The sequence below is a fragment of the Hippocampus bargibanti genome, linkage group LG19, assembly GCF_051943395.1.
Source record: "Hippocampus bargibanti isolate YZ-2025 linkage group LG19, ASM5194339v1, whole genome shotgun sequence".
Classification (NCBI taxonomy): domain Eukaryota; kingdom Metazoa; phylum Chordata; class Actinopteri; order Syngnathiformes; family Syngnathidae; genus Hippocampus; species Hippocampus bargibanti.
In genome coordinates this window covers 5,036,472-5,053,324 of record NC_142752.1, presented here as the reverse complement: position 1 = coordinate 5,053,324, position 16,853 = coordinate 5,036,472, and the positions used below count along the sequence as shown (strand labels likewise).

At 38.2% G+C, this 16,853-nt stretch overlaps 3 protein-coding genes across 6 annotated transcripts; 2 read left to right on the top strand and 1 right to left on the bottom strand.

The window, feature by feature from the left end:
* The first annotated feature begins 141 nt into the window (after nucleotides 1-141).
* mpv17 (mitochondrial inner membrane protein MPV17) lies at nucleotides 142-6,115 on the top strand. 2 transcript variants are annotated; one of them, XM_089022577.1, is made up of 9 exons: nucleotides 142-219; nucleotides 499-576; nucleotides 1,236-1,313; nucleotides 1,972-2,087; nucleotides 2,296-2,388; nucleotides 2,477-2,572; nucleotides 4,677-4,709; nucleotides 4,793-4,845; nucleotides 5,781-6,115. In XM_089022577.1, exons 3-9 carry the CDS (start codon nucleotides 1,241-1,243, stop codon nucleotides 5,824-5,826), a joined length of 510 nt encoding a protein of 169 aa, XP_088878703.1. In that variant the 5' UTR covers nucleotides 142-219; nucleotides 499-576; nucleotides 1,236-1,240; the 3' UTR covers nucleotides 5,827-6,115. The 2 variants fall into 2 exon arrangements, with proteins under 2 accessions (XP_088878703.1, XP_088878702.1); XM_089022576.1 differs by having other exon boundaries at nucleotides 5,678-6,115.
* A 1,720-nt stretch (nucleotides 6,116-7,835) lies between these two features.
* ucn1 (urocortin 1) lies at nucleotides 7,836-9,557 on the top strand. Its single transcript, XM_089022579.1, has one exon. The coding sequence runs from the start codon at nucleotides 8,481-8,483 to the stop codon at nucleotides 8,871-8,873; it is 393 nt and encodes a 130-aa protein (XP_088878705.1). The 5' UTR covers nucleotides 7,836-8,480; the 3' UTR covers nucleotides 8,874-9,557.
* Nucleotides 9,558-9,913: 356 nt separating this feature from the next.
* On the bottom strand, nucleotides 9,914-16,456 carry trim54 (tripartite motif containing 54). 3 transcript variants are annotated; one of them, XM_089022380.1, is made up of 10 exons: nucleotides 16,311-16,456; nucleotides 16,044-16,198; nucleotides 15,487-15,650; nucleotides 14,119-14,287; nucleotides 13,021-13,116; nucleotides 12,046-12,279; nucleotides 11,774-11,796; nucleotides 10,421-10,545; nucleotides 10,260-10,332; nucleotides 9,914-10,149 (listed from the first exon to the last, which is right to left on the bottom strand). In XM_089022380.1, exons 2-9 carry the CDS (start codon nucleotides 16,161-16,163, stop codon nucleotides 10,292-10,294), a joined length of 972 nt encoding a protein of 323 aa, XP_088878506.1. In that variant the 5' UTR covers nucleotides 16,164-16,198; nucleotides 16,311-16,456; the 3' UTR covers nucleotides 9,914-10,149; nucleotides 10,260-10,291. The 3 variants fall into 3 exon arrangements, with proteins under 3 accessions (XP_088878506.1, XP_088878505.1, XP_088878507.1); XM_089022379.1 differs by having other exon boundaries at nucleotides 16,044-16,387; XM_089022381.1 differs by lacking the exons at nucleotides 9,914-10,149; nucleotides 10,260-10,332 and having other exon boundaries at nucleotides 10,428-10,545; nucleotides 11,977-12,279; nucleotides 16,044-16,396.
* Nucleotides 16,457-16,853: the final 397 nt, after the last annotated feature.

The window sequence follows — 16,853 nt, the reverse complement described above, 5'->3', positions numbered from 1 at the left end:
CATATTTTTGCTTTATTTGTCATCAAGTGTTCCTTATTAAACTCAAAATGAATTTTCTTTTTAGAACCCTGATGCTTAAAAATCTGATGTTGTCCACCAGGGGGCGGAATACTTTCCGAATACAGCGGAAGTGACCAACGTCTCATTGCCGTGTGGGCTTTCAGTTTTGTCGGAAATATGTGACGTGTGTTGTGCGATTAAAAGTGTTGGTTTTAAAAGGTAGGCGCTCTTACACATTTTATAGCTCAGGTGAAGAACCTCGAATATTATTTTGCTATTAATGACAATGTACCCTAAATGAGGACTGTTCGAAATACTTTATTCTATTTTCAACATAATCCTACTTTGAATGTATTATGCTGTTGCAGTCGATATCGGCATAATTTGTGGATGACACTTTTTTAACTTTTATTTAGAATTTAATGGCTTTGGTATACGGTTTTTTTTTTTTGCTTTCATATTGAAACCAATGAAATTGTACTATGTATTTTTTTCAAGTGACATTTGACGGACTGCCGGGACCGTTGACGGTACATGAACGCATCAGTCTCAGCAAAGTGAGGTTTTTGCAAAGAGGTATGTAAACATTTCGATTATTTATCATGATGTTTAATTAACGGAGTGGTGATTTTGTCATTTGACCATATAGAAATATAAAATCGCTCTCGTGCAACCGTTTATAGAATACGGTATCCCCAATTTTTACGTGACGCTGCACGTGACGTTGGCATGTCATTCATAAACATTTCAAGTCTGTTGTTGAAAACACTCGATTTTTCAGAGAATACCACTGCTTCCCTTCTGGTTTTGCAAACTGCTACTTCGTTTGGCGTAGTTTTGTCTAAAACAGATCTGTGACAACCATCTTGTGTGCTAAATCAAAGTTTTGCTTAAATTGCAGTAAATGCATTTATTCACCGGTTGAACAAGTTAAATGAACGGCAAAACGTCACTTATTATCAGCCGAGAATGAGTGGAGTCACGTTGAGACGCCTCAATTAAGTTTTCTCCTAAATTTAGCATGATGCAAACACTTATTTCATCAGAGCTGTACTATAATTGAACATGAAGATATAAACCAGGACTTAACATATGTATGTCTTTTTTTTACCACTTATACGGTTGTTCAGAACTTTATTCCATACATTACATCCTTTTTTGGTCAGTGTGTCACTTGTTCCAAAAAGCACATATTTAATGACAACATTAGTGCTCTGTGTTCTTTTGTTTCACAGTGAGAATGGCGGGCCTGTGGCGGTCCTACCAGGCCCTGATGGCCAAGTACCCCTGGACGGTGCAGATTGTGACGGCAGGTGAGCACATTGCCTTGCACACGGACGCAGAAAGGCAGTCTTTGCTTAGCTTTCACCTCAGTCGTCATTTTTAAAGAGTCAACAAAGGGGAAAGAACTTTGAACGCAACACGTACGCACATTTGTACACAGTCATGCTTAGTGGCTGCACCACAGATTAACATTCTCTTAGGATAAAAGCATTGTTACACGTTAAAATCAAAGTTGGATCAGTCCCCTCATATGAACTCCAAACATTGTGAAAAACACTCTTCATTTAAAGTCATTGTTTTAAACCTGATTATTGTGTTAAAAAAAAAACAGGTCATTTTTTTCAACGTCAGGGTATTCTTTATTTGCTCACTTTTTGCTCCCTTATGTGTTGTTTTTTTATTTTATTTTATAATTGTCTTTAATTTTTTTGGTATTAGTTCAGTCCTCATGCTGTCCACACGGTGGCGCCATTTTGTCTGATAGCTCCGGCTCAAGTACACTTTTTAAATTAAAAAAATGAGAAAGAAAGAGAAAGACAAAAAGTGAAGTGGCGGTTAAACAGACCAAAATCCAGATGTCAGGGTGGAGCAGTGCAAACGGACCTCATGATTATATTTTTGTTTAATTATTTCGTTCAATATTTGGTATTTTGTTGTTCACATTGAGCCCGGCGTGTCTTCGCGCAGGCTCTCTGGTGGGCGTGGGCGACGTCATCTCACAGCAGCTGATCGAGCGACGCGGACTCGCTCAACATGACGTGCGACGCACCGCCAAAATGATGGGCATTGGATTCTTCTTTGTGGTGAGGGTCCGAATCCCTAATTCCCGAATCACTTAAGGCGGCCATTTTGGAATGGATTTTGAAAATGAGGTTAACAACCTTTGGTAATGAGTCCAGGTTTGAAACTTCCTAATTACAATATAAGAATTTTATAACAATTAATGGACAATGTAACAATCTATTTTTCATAGTTTTTGACATTTTAAGCATTGTGATTTCCTTTCTAAAGGGCCCGGTTGTCGGCAGCTGGTATAAAGTTCTAGACTCCCTTGTGGTCGGAGGAAGTAAGAGTGCGGCCATGAAGAAGATGCTGATTGATCAGGTCAGAAGTTGTCATCATGCCAGACTAAAAATAAATCAAACTAAAAAATCAAATCAACACCAAGCATTTTCTGTCTTTTTGTGCCCAGCTGTGTTTCGCCCCGTGTTTCTTGGGGGCCTTCCTGTCTCTGTCAGGAGTTCTGAACGGGCTGAGCGTGGAGCAGAACGTTGCCAAGCTGCGCCGGGTGAGGCATTTGTCATCTTTTTTTGTGTACCTACTTAGTCCATACATCCATGTTTTTGGCATATGAAGAAAAAAACTACATCAGCACAGAAGGAACACGCTCCTCAAAAAAGGTTTTATGTTTGTAATCATGGCAAAAAATACATAAAATGTAACTTCAACATTGCAGCTATCACAGACGTGTTGGCACACATTAAATGTCTGTGTGTTTGTTTAAACAGCGCTCTGCTCAATTATTGACGCCGAGTGGCGGGCAACTGGTGATGTCACGCGGGACACAAAGCAAATGACAAAGAGTATGCTGATCAAACACACACTCGCGCTGATGTTTGACTGCCAGAAAATGGCCGCTGTTGATATTCACAGAAAAATACTCAATTTGTTTCATGTCAGGCCATTTGGTTGGCGTTAATGCAGACTGCAAAGTTATGCGTTATGAAACATGGGATGTACACAAGTATTTTTTTGCCTTCCACACATTTTAGTTTTTTTTTTAATTGTGGGCTGCTTGGTGGACTCAAAATGGCTACCGCCGATTATTACTACTAAATAGCTAACTCATTCAAAATAATAATAAAATGAAAACATGACATGATTTTATTATCAGTGGCATCTGTAGCCATTAGCTGTTAAAATAATTCTGATTACTGCCATTCCAAATACAGTGATACTTCATTTTACAAACTTATTTGGTTCCCAGAAAGTGTGTGTAAGGTGAAAAGTTCGTCCACCAAACATTTATTTCACATAAGAAACCATTAAAAATGAGAATAATCTGTTCCCGGTTTCCCAAAAAACAATTTTCTACTAAATAAGCCTTAAAACTACACAAAATATACCTTATTTTATGTATAATAAATGTGCTACTGTATTGTAATTAAATAAACAAAGTTTACTTTATAATAAAGTCGTTTTATTTACCTTTGTGATGGTCGCTGATGTAGTTGCCACTTGATAATATCTTAATGAAGTTGCCGTGCTTTCTCTGCGATAATACTCTCATTCACACTGTCCCCTGCTAGCTGCTTTTCGTTAATCCAAATCAACAGAGGTTTTTCAACCTCTTCTATTGACTGAGACCGTTGCTTAGACAACACGGAAACACCCTTAGCCACACGTAGCAATGGTCGAGTTAGCATACTGGTACTGGGATGCTAAGTAACACAAACACACACCGATTTTCTATTAGGTAGCTAAGTTCGCTGTCTAGCTAGCTATCTCGCTAGCTATTTAGCTGGCTACCTTGCTACATATCTATTTGATATCTATTTGCTAACTAGCTATCTAGCTCGCTACCTAGCTGGCTATCTTTTCTATCTGAGTTATTCCAGGTTGAGTGAACGCTGGCGCATGTGGCTGCCGCTGCTCACCCACAGAAACACTGATCCTGTGACTGTAAAGTGACCTTGAGAGTTTTGAAAGGTGCTTACAAATGAAATGTATTATTATTATTATCTTGTTCGTGTTTTTTGATGATCTTCTGCTCGACTGTTATTTTCTTTGTCTTTTTAGGCTTAACACTAAACTGTGGTGCGGTCTTTTTTGGTCCCATAATAGCAGAAATACTCCACTTGATAGCAAACCACGTCTGCATTTTAAACGGGTGTGGAAAACTAGTCCGCCAGCCACCGTGGCCCTGTGTGGTTTGTTTGCTGAAAACTAGTTCGGATGCCAATATTTGTTTTCGCAAATTTAATGTTCGTAAGTCAAAAAGTTCGTAAAATAAAGTGTTCATAAGCCGAGGCATCACTGTATTAAAGTCTTCCGGTACGGTTTGGAATGTTGGACGGATTTGCGTCCGGAATAATGGCTAGTGTTGCCTTTTTTGTGATGACACGTCCTTGAACGCAACATTTCATCGCCGCCTCATTGTAATATTTGTGTCCCGTTCTCAAATCATGTTGACGTCTGCTATGACGCGTGAAAATAATCCAAATGGAAACTGTCGGCTGATAATTAGAAACGTGTTTTACTCTGAGAGCAAAAGTCTTGCATGTTCAACTTTTCATTTTCCGCCATACACGATGTGTGACCTTCAACGACGTGACACCTTGCACACACACACACACGCGTGTGTTAACGTTGTTATTATGATGTCATCGCAGGACTACACCGACGCGCTTATCGCCAATTATTATGTAAGTTTTCAATCATATTTCATTGATTTAAAAGTCAACTTTGTTGTTGATGTGTAATTTTTTTTTTTTTTTTTGTGTCGCAGCTATGGCCGCCGGTGCAGATCGCCAACTTCTACTTCATTCCGCTGCATCACAGGTCAGCATCCTACTCCTTATTCTCCGTTTTGGTGCACTTTGACCTTTGTCTCCTCACAGATAATTTTTTTTCACATAAGAATCATCTTTATTGCCAAGTATGTAGAACACACAAGCAATTTGTCTCCGGTAGAATGGTAATGGTAGCTTGATCATAATCCACGGTCTCCAATTGGCTGCAGTTGCCCCATTATCTCTTCTATGACAAATCAACAGGGACGAATGACAATGTTAGTTGATTTCATTGCCATGCCTCATCTTTGGTAATAAAGCGTTGTAGTGCACAGTCTCCCAAATGCCCTTAATCTCCTCACGTAGAAAATCCATGTCATAAAATAGTCTTAACTGACCCGATACCATGTGCTAGTTCTGGAGGCTCTTGTATTAATACTCTACTCCACCTTTGATCCACTTTGCCCTCATTCTCCTCAATGAATAGAGTACATTATGATTACTACCCGGCTGGCTATCTAGCTAGCTAGCTATCTATTTGCTATCTATTAGCTATCTGGCTAGCTCGCTAGCTATCTAGCTGGCTTTCTACTAGTTATACGGCTACCTAGCTAGCTGCCTATCTATTAGCTATCCATTGGCTATCAATTAGCTAGCTATCTAGCTTGCTATCTATTTGTGTTACTTCCGGGTTGAGTGAACGCCGCCGGCGCGTGTGGCTGCCGCTACTCACTCACAGAAAAACTTATACTGTGACTGAAAAGTGACCTTGAGAGTTTTGAAAGGCGCTTATAAATGAAAATTATTATTATTATTATTATTATTAATGGTAAATTCTGGATACATCTTTTTTGTTTATTATTATTTGTTGACACTCTCAGGTTGGCTGTGGTCCAGGTCGTGGCCGTGGCCTGGAACTCCTACTTGACATGGAAGGCCAACGTCTTGTGATCTGCTACGACCGCCATTTTGTTTGTTTGCTAGTTGTCATTCAGATGCAAACACTGCTGCTCATCATCATTCAACTTGATCAAGTGGAATCACGGCTCCATGGCCGGATGGCAGATTTAAGGCAAATAAGTATTGAAATTACACGCACACACACTCACTTACTGGTTTGTGTCACAAAAAACAACTAGTTTTAGTTCTTTGTGTTTATGGTTTTCTTTGACAATTTGCTGCCACTGTGAATACTGAATGTAGTCAGAGGTCAATGTGAATTAAAAAAAAATCAATACATTACATACCTGAAATAGATTTTGCAGCAATCCTTGGAAAAAAGGAAGAAAAATACCCATTAAAGCACATCTCCATACTCAGTCACGCACATGTACTCGGACACCAATCATCTCACCAATGAAAAATTAATTTCTCTTTTAAGTGCTCTTATGTAAATGTTTGGTAGACGCAATAATAGAAAGACTTGATTTATTTTTGTGCGTGCGCATGGGTGCGAGTGTGTATCAGCATTTGACATTCTGCATGCGTGATGATGAGATAGACTCCATCAACACTTGGCCAGGAAAAGGCTACCATGTCACGTGATAAATTACATTATTCCAGCTCATCTTTTAGATTGGAACCAAAAATATAATATGTATCCAAGATGTGCTATCGGAAGTGTCGAACAAAGTGTGTGTGTGAAGGAGGGGGAATGGGGGTGTTGTCGGTCTGAGTGACATCACTGACCGTGTGTATAAAACTCGCCGTGCTTACCGTCCATTGTGCACAAAGACCCTCAGCGCACCTCAACGGATACCCGAGCCTGCACAAGGAAGAGGAACATCACAAGTAAGTTTTTTTTTTGCACCTACAAAGTGTAATTTTCTCTCATTTTTAATATGTGATTTGAATCAAACAAAAAAAATAATATGAGTAATATCCTTGCAGCTGTTTGCAAATCAATGGATTTGATTACATTTAGATGATACAAATTGGCAGCATTGTGACAAGAAAATTTGGATACATGTTTATTGGGATTTTGTGTATTTTTTTTAAAACCAAAGATCAAATCATCGATTTTTATAGTCATTTGTGTCATGATGGATGGATGTGGCAAAATTATACATAAGTACTCCCCAATATTTTTCAATTTGATTGTGTTGTTTTTACATTCTCCGGCCTTTTATAGTCTACCTGTGAGCACCACGTGTTGACATTTTTCAGGCTTATTTTTTCTTTTTTCTTTTTCTTTTTCAGATTTAATTTATTCTTATTTTTTTTATTTTAATTTTTTTTCAGACTTAATTTATTCTTATTTATTAATGTTTCAGACTTAATTTATTCTTTTTTATGTCTTAATTATTCTTATTTAATATTCAGATTTAATTTATTCTTTTTTTCAGGCTTAATTTATTGTTAGTTTGTACATTTTTTCAGACTTAATTTATTCTTATTTATTGTTAATTTTTCAGACTTAATTTTGTCTTTTTTTTTAATTTTTCACACTTAATTTATTCTTTATTTTTTCTGGCTTAATTTTTTTTTTTTTTTTAATTTTCAGATGTCATTTTTATCAGGCTTAATGTATTCTTATTTGTTACATTTTTTAACTTCATTTATTTGTCTTTTTTATTTTTCAGACTTAATTTATTCTTGTTTTTTATTTTTAATGGTCTTATTTTTCTATTTTTCAGACTTAATTTATTCTTATTATTTTTTTTCTGGGTTAATTCTTATTTTTTTCAATTTTCAGATTTAATTTATTCTTTTTTTCCGGCTTAATTTCTTATTTTTTACATTTTTTAAACTATTTTTATTTTTACTTTTCAGACTTAATTTATTCTTGTTTTTTATTTTTAATTATTATTATTTTTTTTAATGTTTCTGACTTAATTTATTATGTATATTTTTTTCCTGGTTTAATTATTCATATTCTTTTATTTTCAGATTGAATGAATACTTTTTTTTTCAGGCTTAATTTCTTATTTTTACATTTTTTTAAACTTCATCTATTTTTATTTTTCAGACTTAATTTATTGTTGTTTTTTATTTTTAATTTATTATTAATATTTTAATTTTTCAGACTTAATTTATTATTTATTCTTTTTTTTCTGGCTTAATTATTATTTCTTAATTTTCAGATTTAATGTATTCTTATTTTTTATTTTTCATGCTTAATTTATTCTTATTTTTTACATTTTTTTTAAACTTAATTTATTATTATTTTTATTTTTCCAGACTTAATTTAGTCTAATTTTTAAATCAAAAAAATCTCACATTTTTAAATAATATTTTTGTAGTTTATTTTTTTTCTCCCATTGGTGTTTTATGTTTTATATATATGCATGCATATATATACGCACATTTTTCTATATATGCATGTATTTTTTTTTTTACCTTTTGCGTAAGACTGAGCTAAATGATCATATCTGGAATATAAGGCGCACCTTCAACGAATGACATTTAAAAACCTTTTCATACTTAAGGGGCACCTTCAATGAATGACATTTTAAAATGTTTTCCATACATATGGTGCACCACATTATAAGGGGCAACTTCGATGAATGATATATTATATACAACATTTTCCATACATAAGGCGCATGGTCAACGTTTCAAAAAATATTTTCTTTTAGGTGCGCCTTATAGTGCAGAAAATACACTGAAATTATATTGCAGTATTAGGCAGAAAAAAATACCTCATTTTTACTGAATCAATTTTTTGTGTGTTTGTATATAGACATGAAGTATTGCTCTTTCCTCCTCTCATCCCTCCTGATGTCAGTGCTGCTTTCTCCGCTTCCTGTTTCCTCCGCCGGCCGCCCTCGGACACTCCTCAGCGCGGCCGGCGGTGATGTCGGCGCCCGTCTGCTGGGCTTGGGCGTCCCGCGGCTTTCCCTGGCGAGGATGCCGAGAGACGATGAAGAGATAACTGAAGATGATGATGACAATGAGGTGGATGACATTGGAAACGATGACGAGCCAGTCAATTTCAAGACGCGCAGGGACTATGCGCCGCTATCCATCGATTTGACCTTTCACCTCTTGCGAAACATGATGCACAACGCGCGCACGGAGGAGCAGAGGCTGCGCGCCAAAGTCAACCGGAAAGTACTCGAAGAGGTTGGAAAGTAGAAAAGGCGGTGAGGTTTGTGACATCACGTAACCACGGTAGTCAAACTAGCTTACGAGATAAAGAGGCGGCACCTTGAAACCAGCGGGTGACCTTGAAAAGGTGGCGTAAGACGCCATCTTGATTTTTGTTCCACCGACTTAATTGTTTATACTCTCATCAGAAAATGGAAAAGACAGAAAAATAGTTGAATCTTGTCACATTGTCATTTAGATTTTGTAATAAAACGCTCCAAAATCTTGACTGACTCAAACATTGATTTATTGTTCTGTGTCCACGTTTCATTCGTCCTATCACCAAATCGTCTTTGTTCATTGAAATGACTGGAGATGCTATTAATCCGTTACATAAGCAAAAAAAAATGTTTTTACTAAGAAAAATATTCTTTTCCTTTTGGCTTCGCATAAGAAAAATATGATTGCATAATATTTTCCTTAATAACATGATTTAAAAAATAATAATTACGCTGTTCGTGTATCATAATGAATTAATCAGCTCATCTTCTACTGTGTGACAAGATCATGACATAACTACAAATAAGCTACAATATTAATTGTTGACATCGAGTGTGTATGCCTGTGAGGATCTTGATGTCTATCCGCATGTGTTGCCGCACTATTTGTGTTCTAGTAATCGTTGCTTGGCCTAAAGCTGTGTGATTGCTAAACATGGAATATTCAAATGAGTCTATCACACAGGTGTCAAAGTCAAGGCCCGCGGGCCAAATCCGGCCCGCCACATCATTTTTTTCGGCCCGCGAAAATCAAACTTGTTAAATTCCATGATGATTGCTAAAATCTGAGCCAAAATTTCATATTTTTGGATGTCAACCACAATAAAAGTCATTATTCTTGACTTCAGATTTGAAAAAGAGTTATTCATTAATTTGCTGCGTGCTCTATATGTAATATTTGAAGGGATTTAAACATTCTAATGGGTTTCCCAAATTCATAACGGCCCTCGAGAGGAAACCATAACGACAATGTGGCCCGCGGCAAAAAATGACTGACACCCCTGGTCTATCGGATTTAGTTCGAAACAAGAAGAAATGGTGTCTTTTTATTCACAATGCTTCAAGATGCAAAAACAAAAATAATACACACAAAATCCACAAAAAAAGAGTAATGTTAAATTCCTGCAAAAACCTCACAATAAATCCACAGACCCCTTCAGTCAGGTTGTGAATGCAGAAACCTCATCGGGGACTTCCGGGAGTGAAGGAACCTCGTGGAGAGCAGGGACCATGAGGAGAAAATGTGAGTTTTGACCCATGTTGTCCTGTTGAACGAGGAATAAATAAGAATTTGAAATTCATTATTGATATATATTGTTTTTGTTTCTTTTTTTGAAGAAATGGAGGATTGACGATGGTGCACATCCACCTTCACCTTCTACTCCACAACATGCAGATTGGAGACTGTCAGTCCACTTCGGAGTCGTCTTCGAGGTCGTCGTCTTCACCTGGAAGACAACACACACGGTACGTACATGTGCTAACTCATTTTACTAAGGCAAATTTTTGACAATGTGATGTGAAGTGTGTATATACCGATTCGGAAATGAATGTCGTTCAACATGTCCGCTATGTCATCCACGTCAATGACAAAATGGCACATGTTGTCGAAAGACAACTGCGGCCGCAGTACGTTGACATCGCGAGCGCACGCCGACATCCTGACAGCACATTTTATTTTATATATTATTTTAATCTTGCACTTGACAAATTCTCCACGTATTAAAAAAAACTAAAACTAATAAAACCCAAAAATAAAATGAAGCATTTTTTTAAAATAATACAACAGTCAATAAAAAAAAATCCGATTGAATTTAACTCATTCACTGCCATCCCCGAATGTATTCGGGAATTGAAAATATGATGTTGAGCGCCATTGTTTTTTCATGCTTATGTGCCGATAAAGCGCTGGTCAGACCTCTAGCAATGTTTTTCCCTTCCACAAGAGGGCAGAATATCCCTTGTGTCCATGTTAGCGCTTTGTTACAGTTTCAGCTATTGTTAAAGCTGTATATAAATTAATATGTATGTATTGTGTTGTATTTTGGACAGACGCCCCCATTTCAAGCTCAGATAACTCCACACCCATATAACTTAGTGTCAGAGATGTTCGATAGGACACTGTGGACAAAGACTCGAACCCTGAAAGATTGTTTTTTACTGCCGGCAGGTGACCCAGCCTTTCATGACAGACACCTGAATTCTGCAGCCCTCTGCTAAGCTATTTATTGAGAGTATATGCAAATTAAAGTGATACATTAGTAAAACATGGTTTTCTCGATTAGAATACCACACCTCTTGAGTTCTAAGCACGAACAGCTGTAAGCAATAAAACATTGTCTTTTCCATTAACTGATAAATTTGTAACCTGGCTCATGAGCTCTTCCTGTGAAGGAGTTTCAAGTCGTAAATTGCTTCGGTGATAAAGAAATTTCCCAAGTCCTAAATTCTGTCCAAGGCTAGCTCTCCTTGATGAAGATAACAGTTTAACAAGCTGTGTCTGTTGACCTCAGATTGACCCCAGGTTGTCTGCGCTTCAATCGTGTATTCGAGTCACACTAAGCATATAACAGCATGAAACTTTTAAATATGATAACTTCTTATTCCCCATCACTTAGGAATTAACTCTTTTTTCTGATGAAAAAAAGATTTTTTTACGCTGTATTGAATGTTTATGTCGTCCTTAGAATCAATATTCTGTGGGTCCTGCAATTTGAGTGAAAATGACAAAAACCCTGGCACTGGAGTGGACATATTTTTTTTGCATATCGTCTGGCAGTGAATGAGTTAAAACAAACAGTGATGTCTTCTAAAATGGTTATAATACACCCACATGACACAACACGACACACGTCACAACTACACAATACAACAAAACGAACAACTTACCTGTCCAGTATGACATTGACATTCTGTAAAAAAGTTAAAATAGGACAAAAAAAAAATAGTGAAACACCACTCAGAGTGCATTTAGGACAAAAATATTGGGACACCCGTGATGAAAAAAAAAGAAATATGAGGACAAAAATGGTAGAAGCCGAAAGTATTGGGACGCCATGAAGATAAGCAATGGAACAGCACACAAGCCTTACTGCTTTGCGACTCAGCTAGATGGATGGACGGACGGATGGACAGACGGCGAAGTATTTTAGAAAACTGGCCTGGACGAAGACTGCCGCGTGCGTGTAGTCCGCCGCTTGCACGGCCGTCTCCACCAGCTCTCTCCTGTCCTCTAACCTCTGTCCATGCTCACCGATGAGTTGCCGTATACGTTGCAGCTCTTCGTCCTGCTCCCTGGTGATCAGGCCCACCAGCTCCTGCTTGCGCTCATCCAAGATTGCCGTCAGAGCCTCAAATTGCCGCGTGATCTCCTCGCGACGGTGCTGAGCGTTCTCCTGACCGCGACAAACGTGTTAATGGACCAAACGTATCCGCCGCCGGCTTGAGATGTGAGTAAACTGACTCACATGCAAAAATATGAGATACAAGTCTGTTTCTGTCATGCTAACAGCTAATACGAAACTACATGCTAGCTAATGAATAGCAACTACACAGTACGTTGTGTTAAAAACCCTTTTAACAACGGATATTTGGCCAAAAGCATGAGTCGTACATTACCTGCATGCATATATTCTTTATCCTCTGCGTAGACTAATATGATTACAGCTTACTAAGGAATTATTCTCCTCTCTTTCTATCGCTGTATATTTATACTAGTTGGCCGGAATTGATGAAAATGTTTCTTCAGACGTCATCTGTATTTCTTTGAAGGTGTCGGACGTTTCGCTCCTCATCCAAAGAGCTTCGTCAGCAAACTAAAGTTGTGCTGTTAACTCTAGACAGAGTTACCAGCACAAGAGCTTTGTCAGTGAACTAAAGTTGTGCTGGTAAATCTGGCCAAAGTTACTAGCACAACTCTGGCCAGTTACCAGCATAACTTTTGTTTGCTGACGAAGCTCTTCGGATGAGGAGCGAAACGTCCGACACCTTCAAAGAAGTACAGGTGATGGCTGAAGAAATCTTTTCATCGATGGATTACTCCTGTGCGACTTTTAGCCTACACAGACGTAGTTAGCCAAATAGAAATGCATGATGTAGTGTGTGTCTGTGTGTGTGTGTGTGAGTGTGTGTATTACTTGAACAGCGTCGCACATTCCATCCATTTGCGTGATGGCAGCCTGGATGTTGTCATTGCTGGCAACCAGTCCGGCGATGCTGTCACTCAATTCTGTCTGCAAATATTCACACACACACACACACACACACACCACAAAAAAAGAAGAAAAAGAAAACAGTTGAGACATTTAATTTGGCGCCCCTGGAGGACAATAATTCAGATTGCGTGAATCAGAATGCGCGATGGCGGCCAAATGTCAACATGGCCATCTGTCCATGCAAACTTTTGTGTCTGTGTGTGTGACTTCATCACCACTGACCTTCACACATCTTCACGTTTTGGTGACATTCGTCATGTTTTTTTTTCCTTCTCCAAACTTTGCTTTCAGTAACTCATTCTGTGTGTGGACTGGGGAGTGGTGTACTTCAGGGTTTTATCCTTGGACCCTTTCTGTTCTCAATCATGTCCCATTTTGTTCCATAGCATCCGAAATATCCCCTAATATTATTATGTTCTACTGGGTCCACTAGCTTGTGACCTCCACCCGCCCCCTACCCACTTTATTATGTTTTGTTGTACTATGACACTTCGGTTTACGAACCCCTTGGCTTACGAACTTTACGGTTTACGAATGTTAAATTGATGAACATTTTACCTTGGCAGATGAACTATTTTTCGGGATACACACGCTGCTGCCACAATGAGTGATGTGTCGTTCGCAAACGAGCCCGTTCTCCAAAAAAGAAAATGGCTGACGACATTTTTTTTGTCCTCCTTGAGACACTTTTCTGCAAAAATCTATCCATTCCATCAAGCCTTCAACAACCATCACAAAGGTAAATAAAACAACTTTATTATACTGTACAGTTTATGTATTTAATTATAATACCATCGCACACTTATTATGCATAAAAAAGATGTATTTTCTGTAGTTTTAAGGCTTACAAAATTAAAAAGTAGAAAATTATGTTTTATGGGGACCTGGGAACAGATTAATCTCATTTTAATGGTTCCCTATTGGAAATTATTTTTTTGGATACACACTTTTCGCCTTACACACTCTGTCTGGGAACCAATTAAGTTCGTAAGCCAAGGTATCACTGTATATATTTACTACCTTGAGTCTGACATAGACGCTGCCGAGCGGCGCCACGTCACACTCTTTGTGGCATCCGAACACTTTGCACATGGAGCACGTTGGCGTCTGACAGGACAAACAGTAGATATTGATCTTCTCGTCTTCATGCTCCTCACACATCAGCGACTCCGGCTTCACGCTGGACATCCTGTCCGGGACAGGAAGTTCAAAGTGAGCTCAAGATTCCGTCAGTGCGCTTGTCAAAATAGATAACAACACACATCGGTCACGGGGTGTCAATGTGGAAGCGCTCGTATTTTGAATCGGATCAGGCTGATATTGTGAGAAATGATGAATGAAAGGACATTTGAATCAACGTGATGTGTTATGTATGGCCGATGACAACAATCACGTTTATTACGGGATGGCGGCGCCCATCTGCACAGACAGTCAGCGTGAACGTGACACACAAATACTCATCATCATCACTCTGACTACAACTCACACAGACACAAACAAATACACACAAAAAGAAAAGTCTATTTTACACTTTTGCGTCAACTCTTTGTGGTCAAAACAACAACTGAACAGACCAGTACGGCTAATTATCAGACAGTATTGATCATACAATATTTAAATGTCACAATATTCACAGGACCCTTGAATATTGTTTCATCACCATTTATATGATGGACATGTGGTATCACAGTATGATTATCATTTTGCAAAAATGTATATATTTGATTTAATCATAATACATTTCATTTATAAGCGGGTTTCGAAACTCTCAGGGTCACTTTACAGGCACAAGATAAGTTTTTTTTGTGCGTGAGCAGCGTCAGCCGCAAGCGCCCGGAAGTAACTCAAATAGGTAGACAGCTCGCGAGCTAGCCAATAAATAGCTAATAGAAAGCTAGCTAGATAACACACTCTTTGTTTACCGATATCCCATTGAGAAGTAGTTACTTTAGACTAAATATTTGAGGCCAAAAGTAAGGTTTTGTGTCTGGTTCAAATCATCTGATTCCAGAGTATTTTATTAAATATGATTCTTCACAAAAAACGTAAACAGTGAAGAGAAATGCATTGAAAACAAAAGATTACAATGCTGCCCTCTAGTGGCAATGTCGGTTATTACAACTATCAAACCTCCATATGATTGATTTGGTTACACAGCAGATCATTATACGTATTATTTATTCATAGTTCTGAATTAACTTAATTTGATAGAAGATCGAATTGAATTTTTTTTTTGGAATTGAATTATAGGTTTGTAAGGAGTTTTTGTTATAATTTTACTCTTGTAGTTACATTTATTTAATTGACTTCTTTATCCACCCCACCATGCCATTTTAGAAAGTGATGAACTTGTATTTTTATTTGTAGGTTTTTCATCGAGTAGCCAACCTGGAATCTTGTTGTCTCCGGTACGCGTCGATGATGTTCTCCACCAGCAGATTCCTCTGCAGACTGTAGACTCCATGCCGGTCCAGGACCACCTCATGGCGACATGACGGGCAGCGGAAGCGGCTTCCCACGCTGGTCGAGCTGCGGGTTGACGGGTTGGACGACTGCAATGTCAAAGGTAGCGTACTTTAATTATTATCATTGTACTATACTGTTACAACGATGGTAGACGGGATTAGTGGTAGATATTTCATATTTTGCGGATTCCAGTGAGGTGTAATTAAGTATCTAATTAATGTTCTTAAAAATAGTAGTGACCACTTGAGGTGATTGCAACATTTTTGGGGGGAGGTTTGTTGAAACCAATAACTACATGCATACATAATAAATAATAAAGGGGGGTATTCATAGTGTGATTGTGGTCCACATACTGCCAGTTGCCAGTACCTGCCCAAAAATTAAATGTAAGGAATTCCCTCGAAGCGTTTTTTTTTTTCGTGTACATAGTAGCTTAACAAGTTATTAGTTAATATAGGCAAAAAGATTTCATCACAGACCTGGAACACATCATTGGCGCACTTCCTGCAGAGATTGTGCTGGCAGGGAAGGATGACGACGGGCTTGGAGAACATCTCCAGGCAGACGGGACACACCAGCTGCTTCTGGAGGTTCTCCATGTTTGAACCTCCGTTGTCCGTTGAGCCGCGACCCGCTGCAGTACTCACAGTCAAAAACATAAAAAGGACAAGACTAAGATTCCAGAATCTTTTAAATGATAATCCATATTCACTCGGGTGATTTATCGGTTATTTCCACTGCCTCACCACGCTGTGCAGAGACCAAAGACCTCTGAAGTCTATCTGACCGACTGAGTGACTGTTTCTATTTTTATCTGCTGTGTTTGTTGTGGATTAAGTTTCTCCCAAAAGCACATTCCAGTGCAAGTCCCAAAAAAAATCCAGCCATGTGCCACACGTCAGAGTGGGGCGCTGAAGGAACTGTGGGGGTGATTTAACAATGCTTTTGCGTAACGCCACTGATTTGAATAATATTAATCATTCCATCCACTTTAAAGATGATTATCCTCACAAGGGTTGGTGTATTATGGTAATTCAGTATTTGTTTAAAATTGTTTGCTAAATGAAGTTTATAATTGTGATTTTATTATTATTATTCCTTTCGTGGAATGGGAAGATGCTACAAAAACGAACAAAACAAATAACTGAATTCCTCCTACATGGAAATTGTTTCCATACGGTTGTTCCTGAGTAGTAGCCCCGCCCTCTATGACGACTGCAATGACGACACAAGCTAGAAATGTAATTGGTCAAGCCACAATTGTACGCGCACCCCCCGATACTTCCCTC

Excerpts from the sequence above, each read along its gene's own strand:
- mpv17 (XM_089022576.1), top strand. The coding sequence starts at position 1,241 with ATGGCGGGCCTGTGGCGGTCCTACCAGGCCCTGATGGCCAAGTACCCC. Across the intron at positions 4,710-4,792 it reads CGCTTATCGCCAATTATTAT|CTATGGCCGCCGGTGCAGAT; the intron begins GTAAGTTTTCAA and ends TTTGTGTCGCAG. Across the intron at positions 4,846-5,677 it reads TTCATTCCGCTGCATCACAG|GTTGGCTGTGGTCCAGGTCG; the intron begins GTCAGCATCCTA and ends TGACACTCTCAG.
- ucn1 (XM_089022579.1), top strand. The coding sequence starts at position 8,481 with ATGAAGTATTGCTCTTTCCTCCTCTCATCCCTCCTGATGTCAGTGCTG.
- trim54 (XM_089022379.1), bottom strand. The coding sequence starts at position 16,223 with ATGTTTTTGACTGTGAGTACTGCAGCGGGTCGCGGCTCAACGGACAAC. Across the intron at positions 15,651-16,043 it reads GCGCCAATGATGTGTTCCAG|TCGTCCAACCCGTCAACCCG; the intron begins GTCTGTGATGAA and ends TTGACATTGCAG. Across the intron at positions 13,117-14,118 it reads GCGTCTATGTCAGACTCAAG|ACAGAATTGAGTGACAGCAT; the intron begins GTAGTAAATATA and ends GAATATTTGCAG.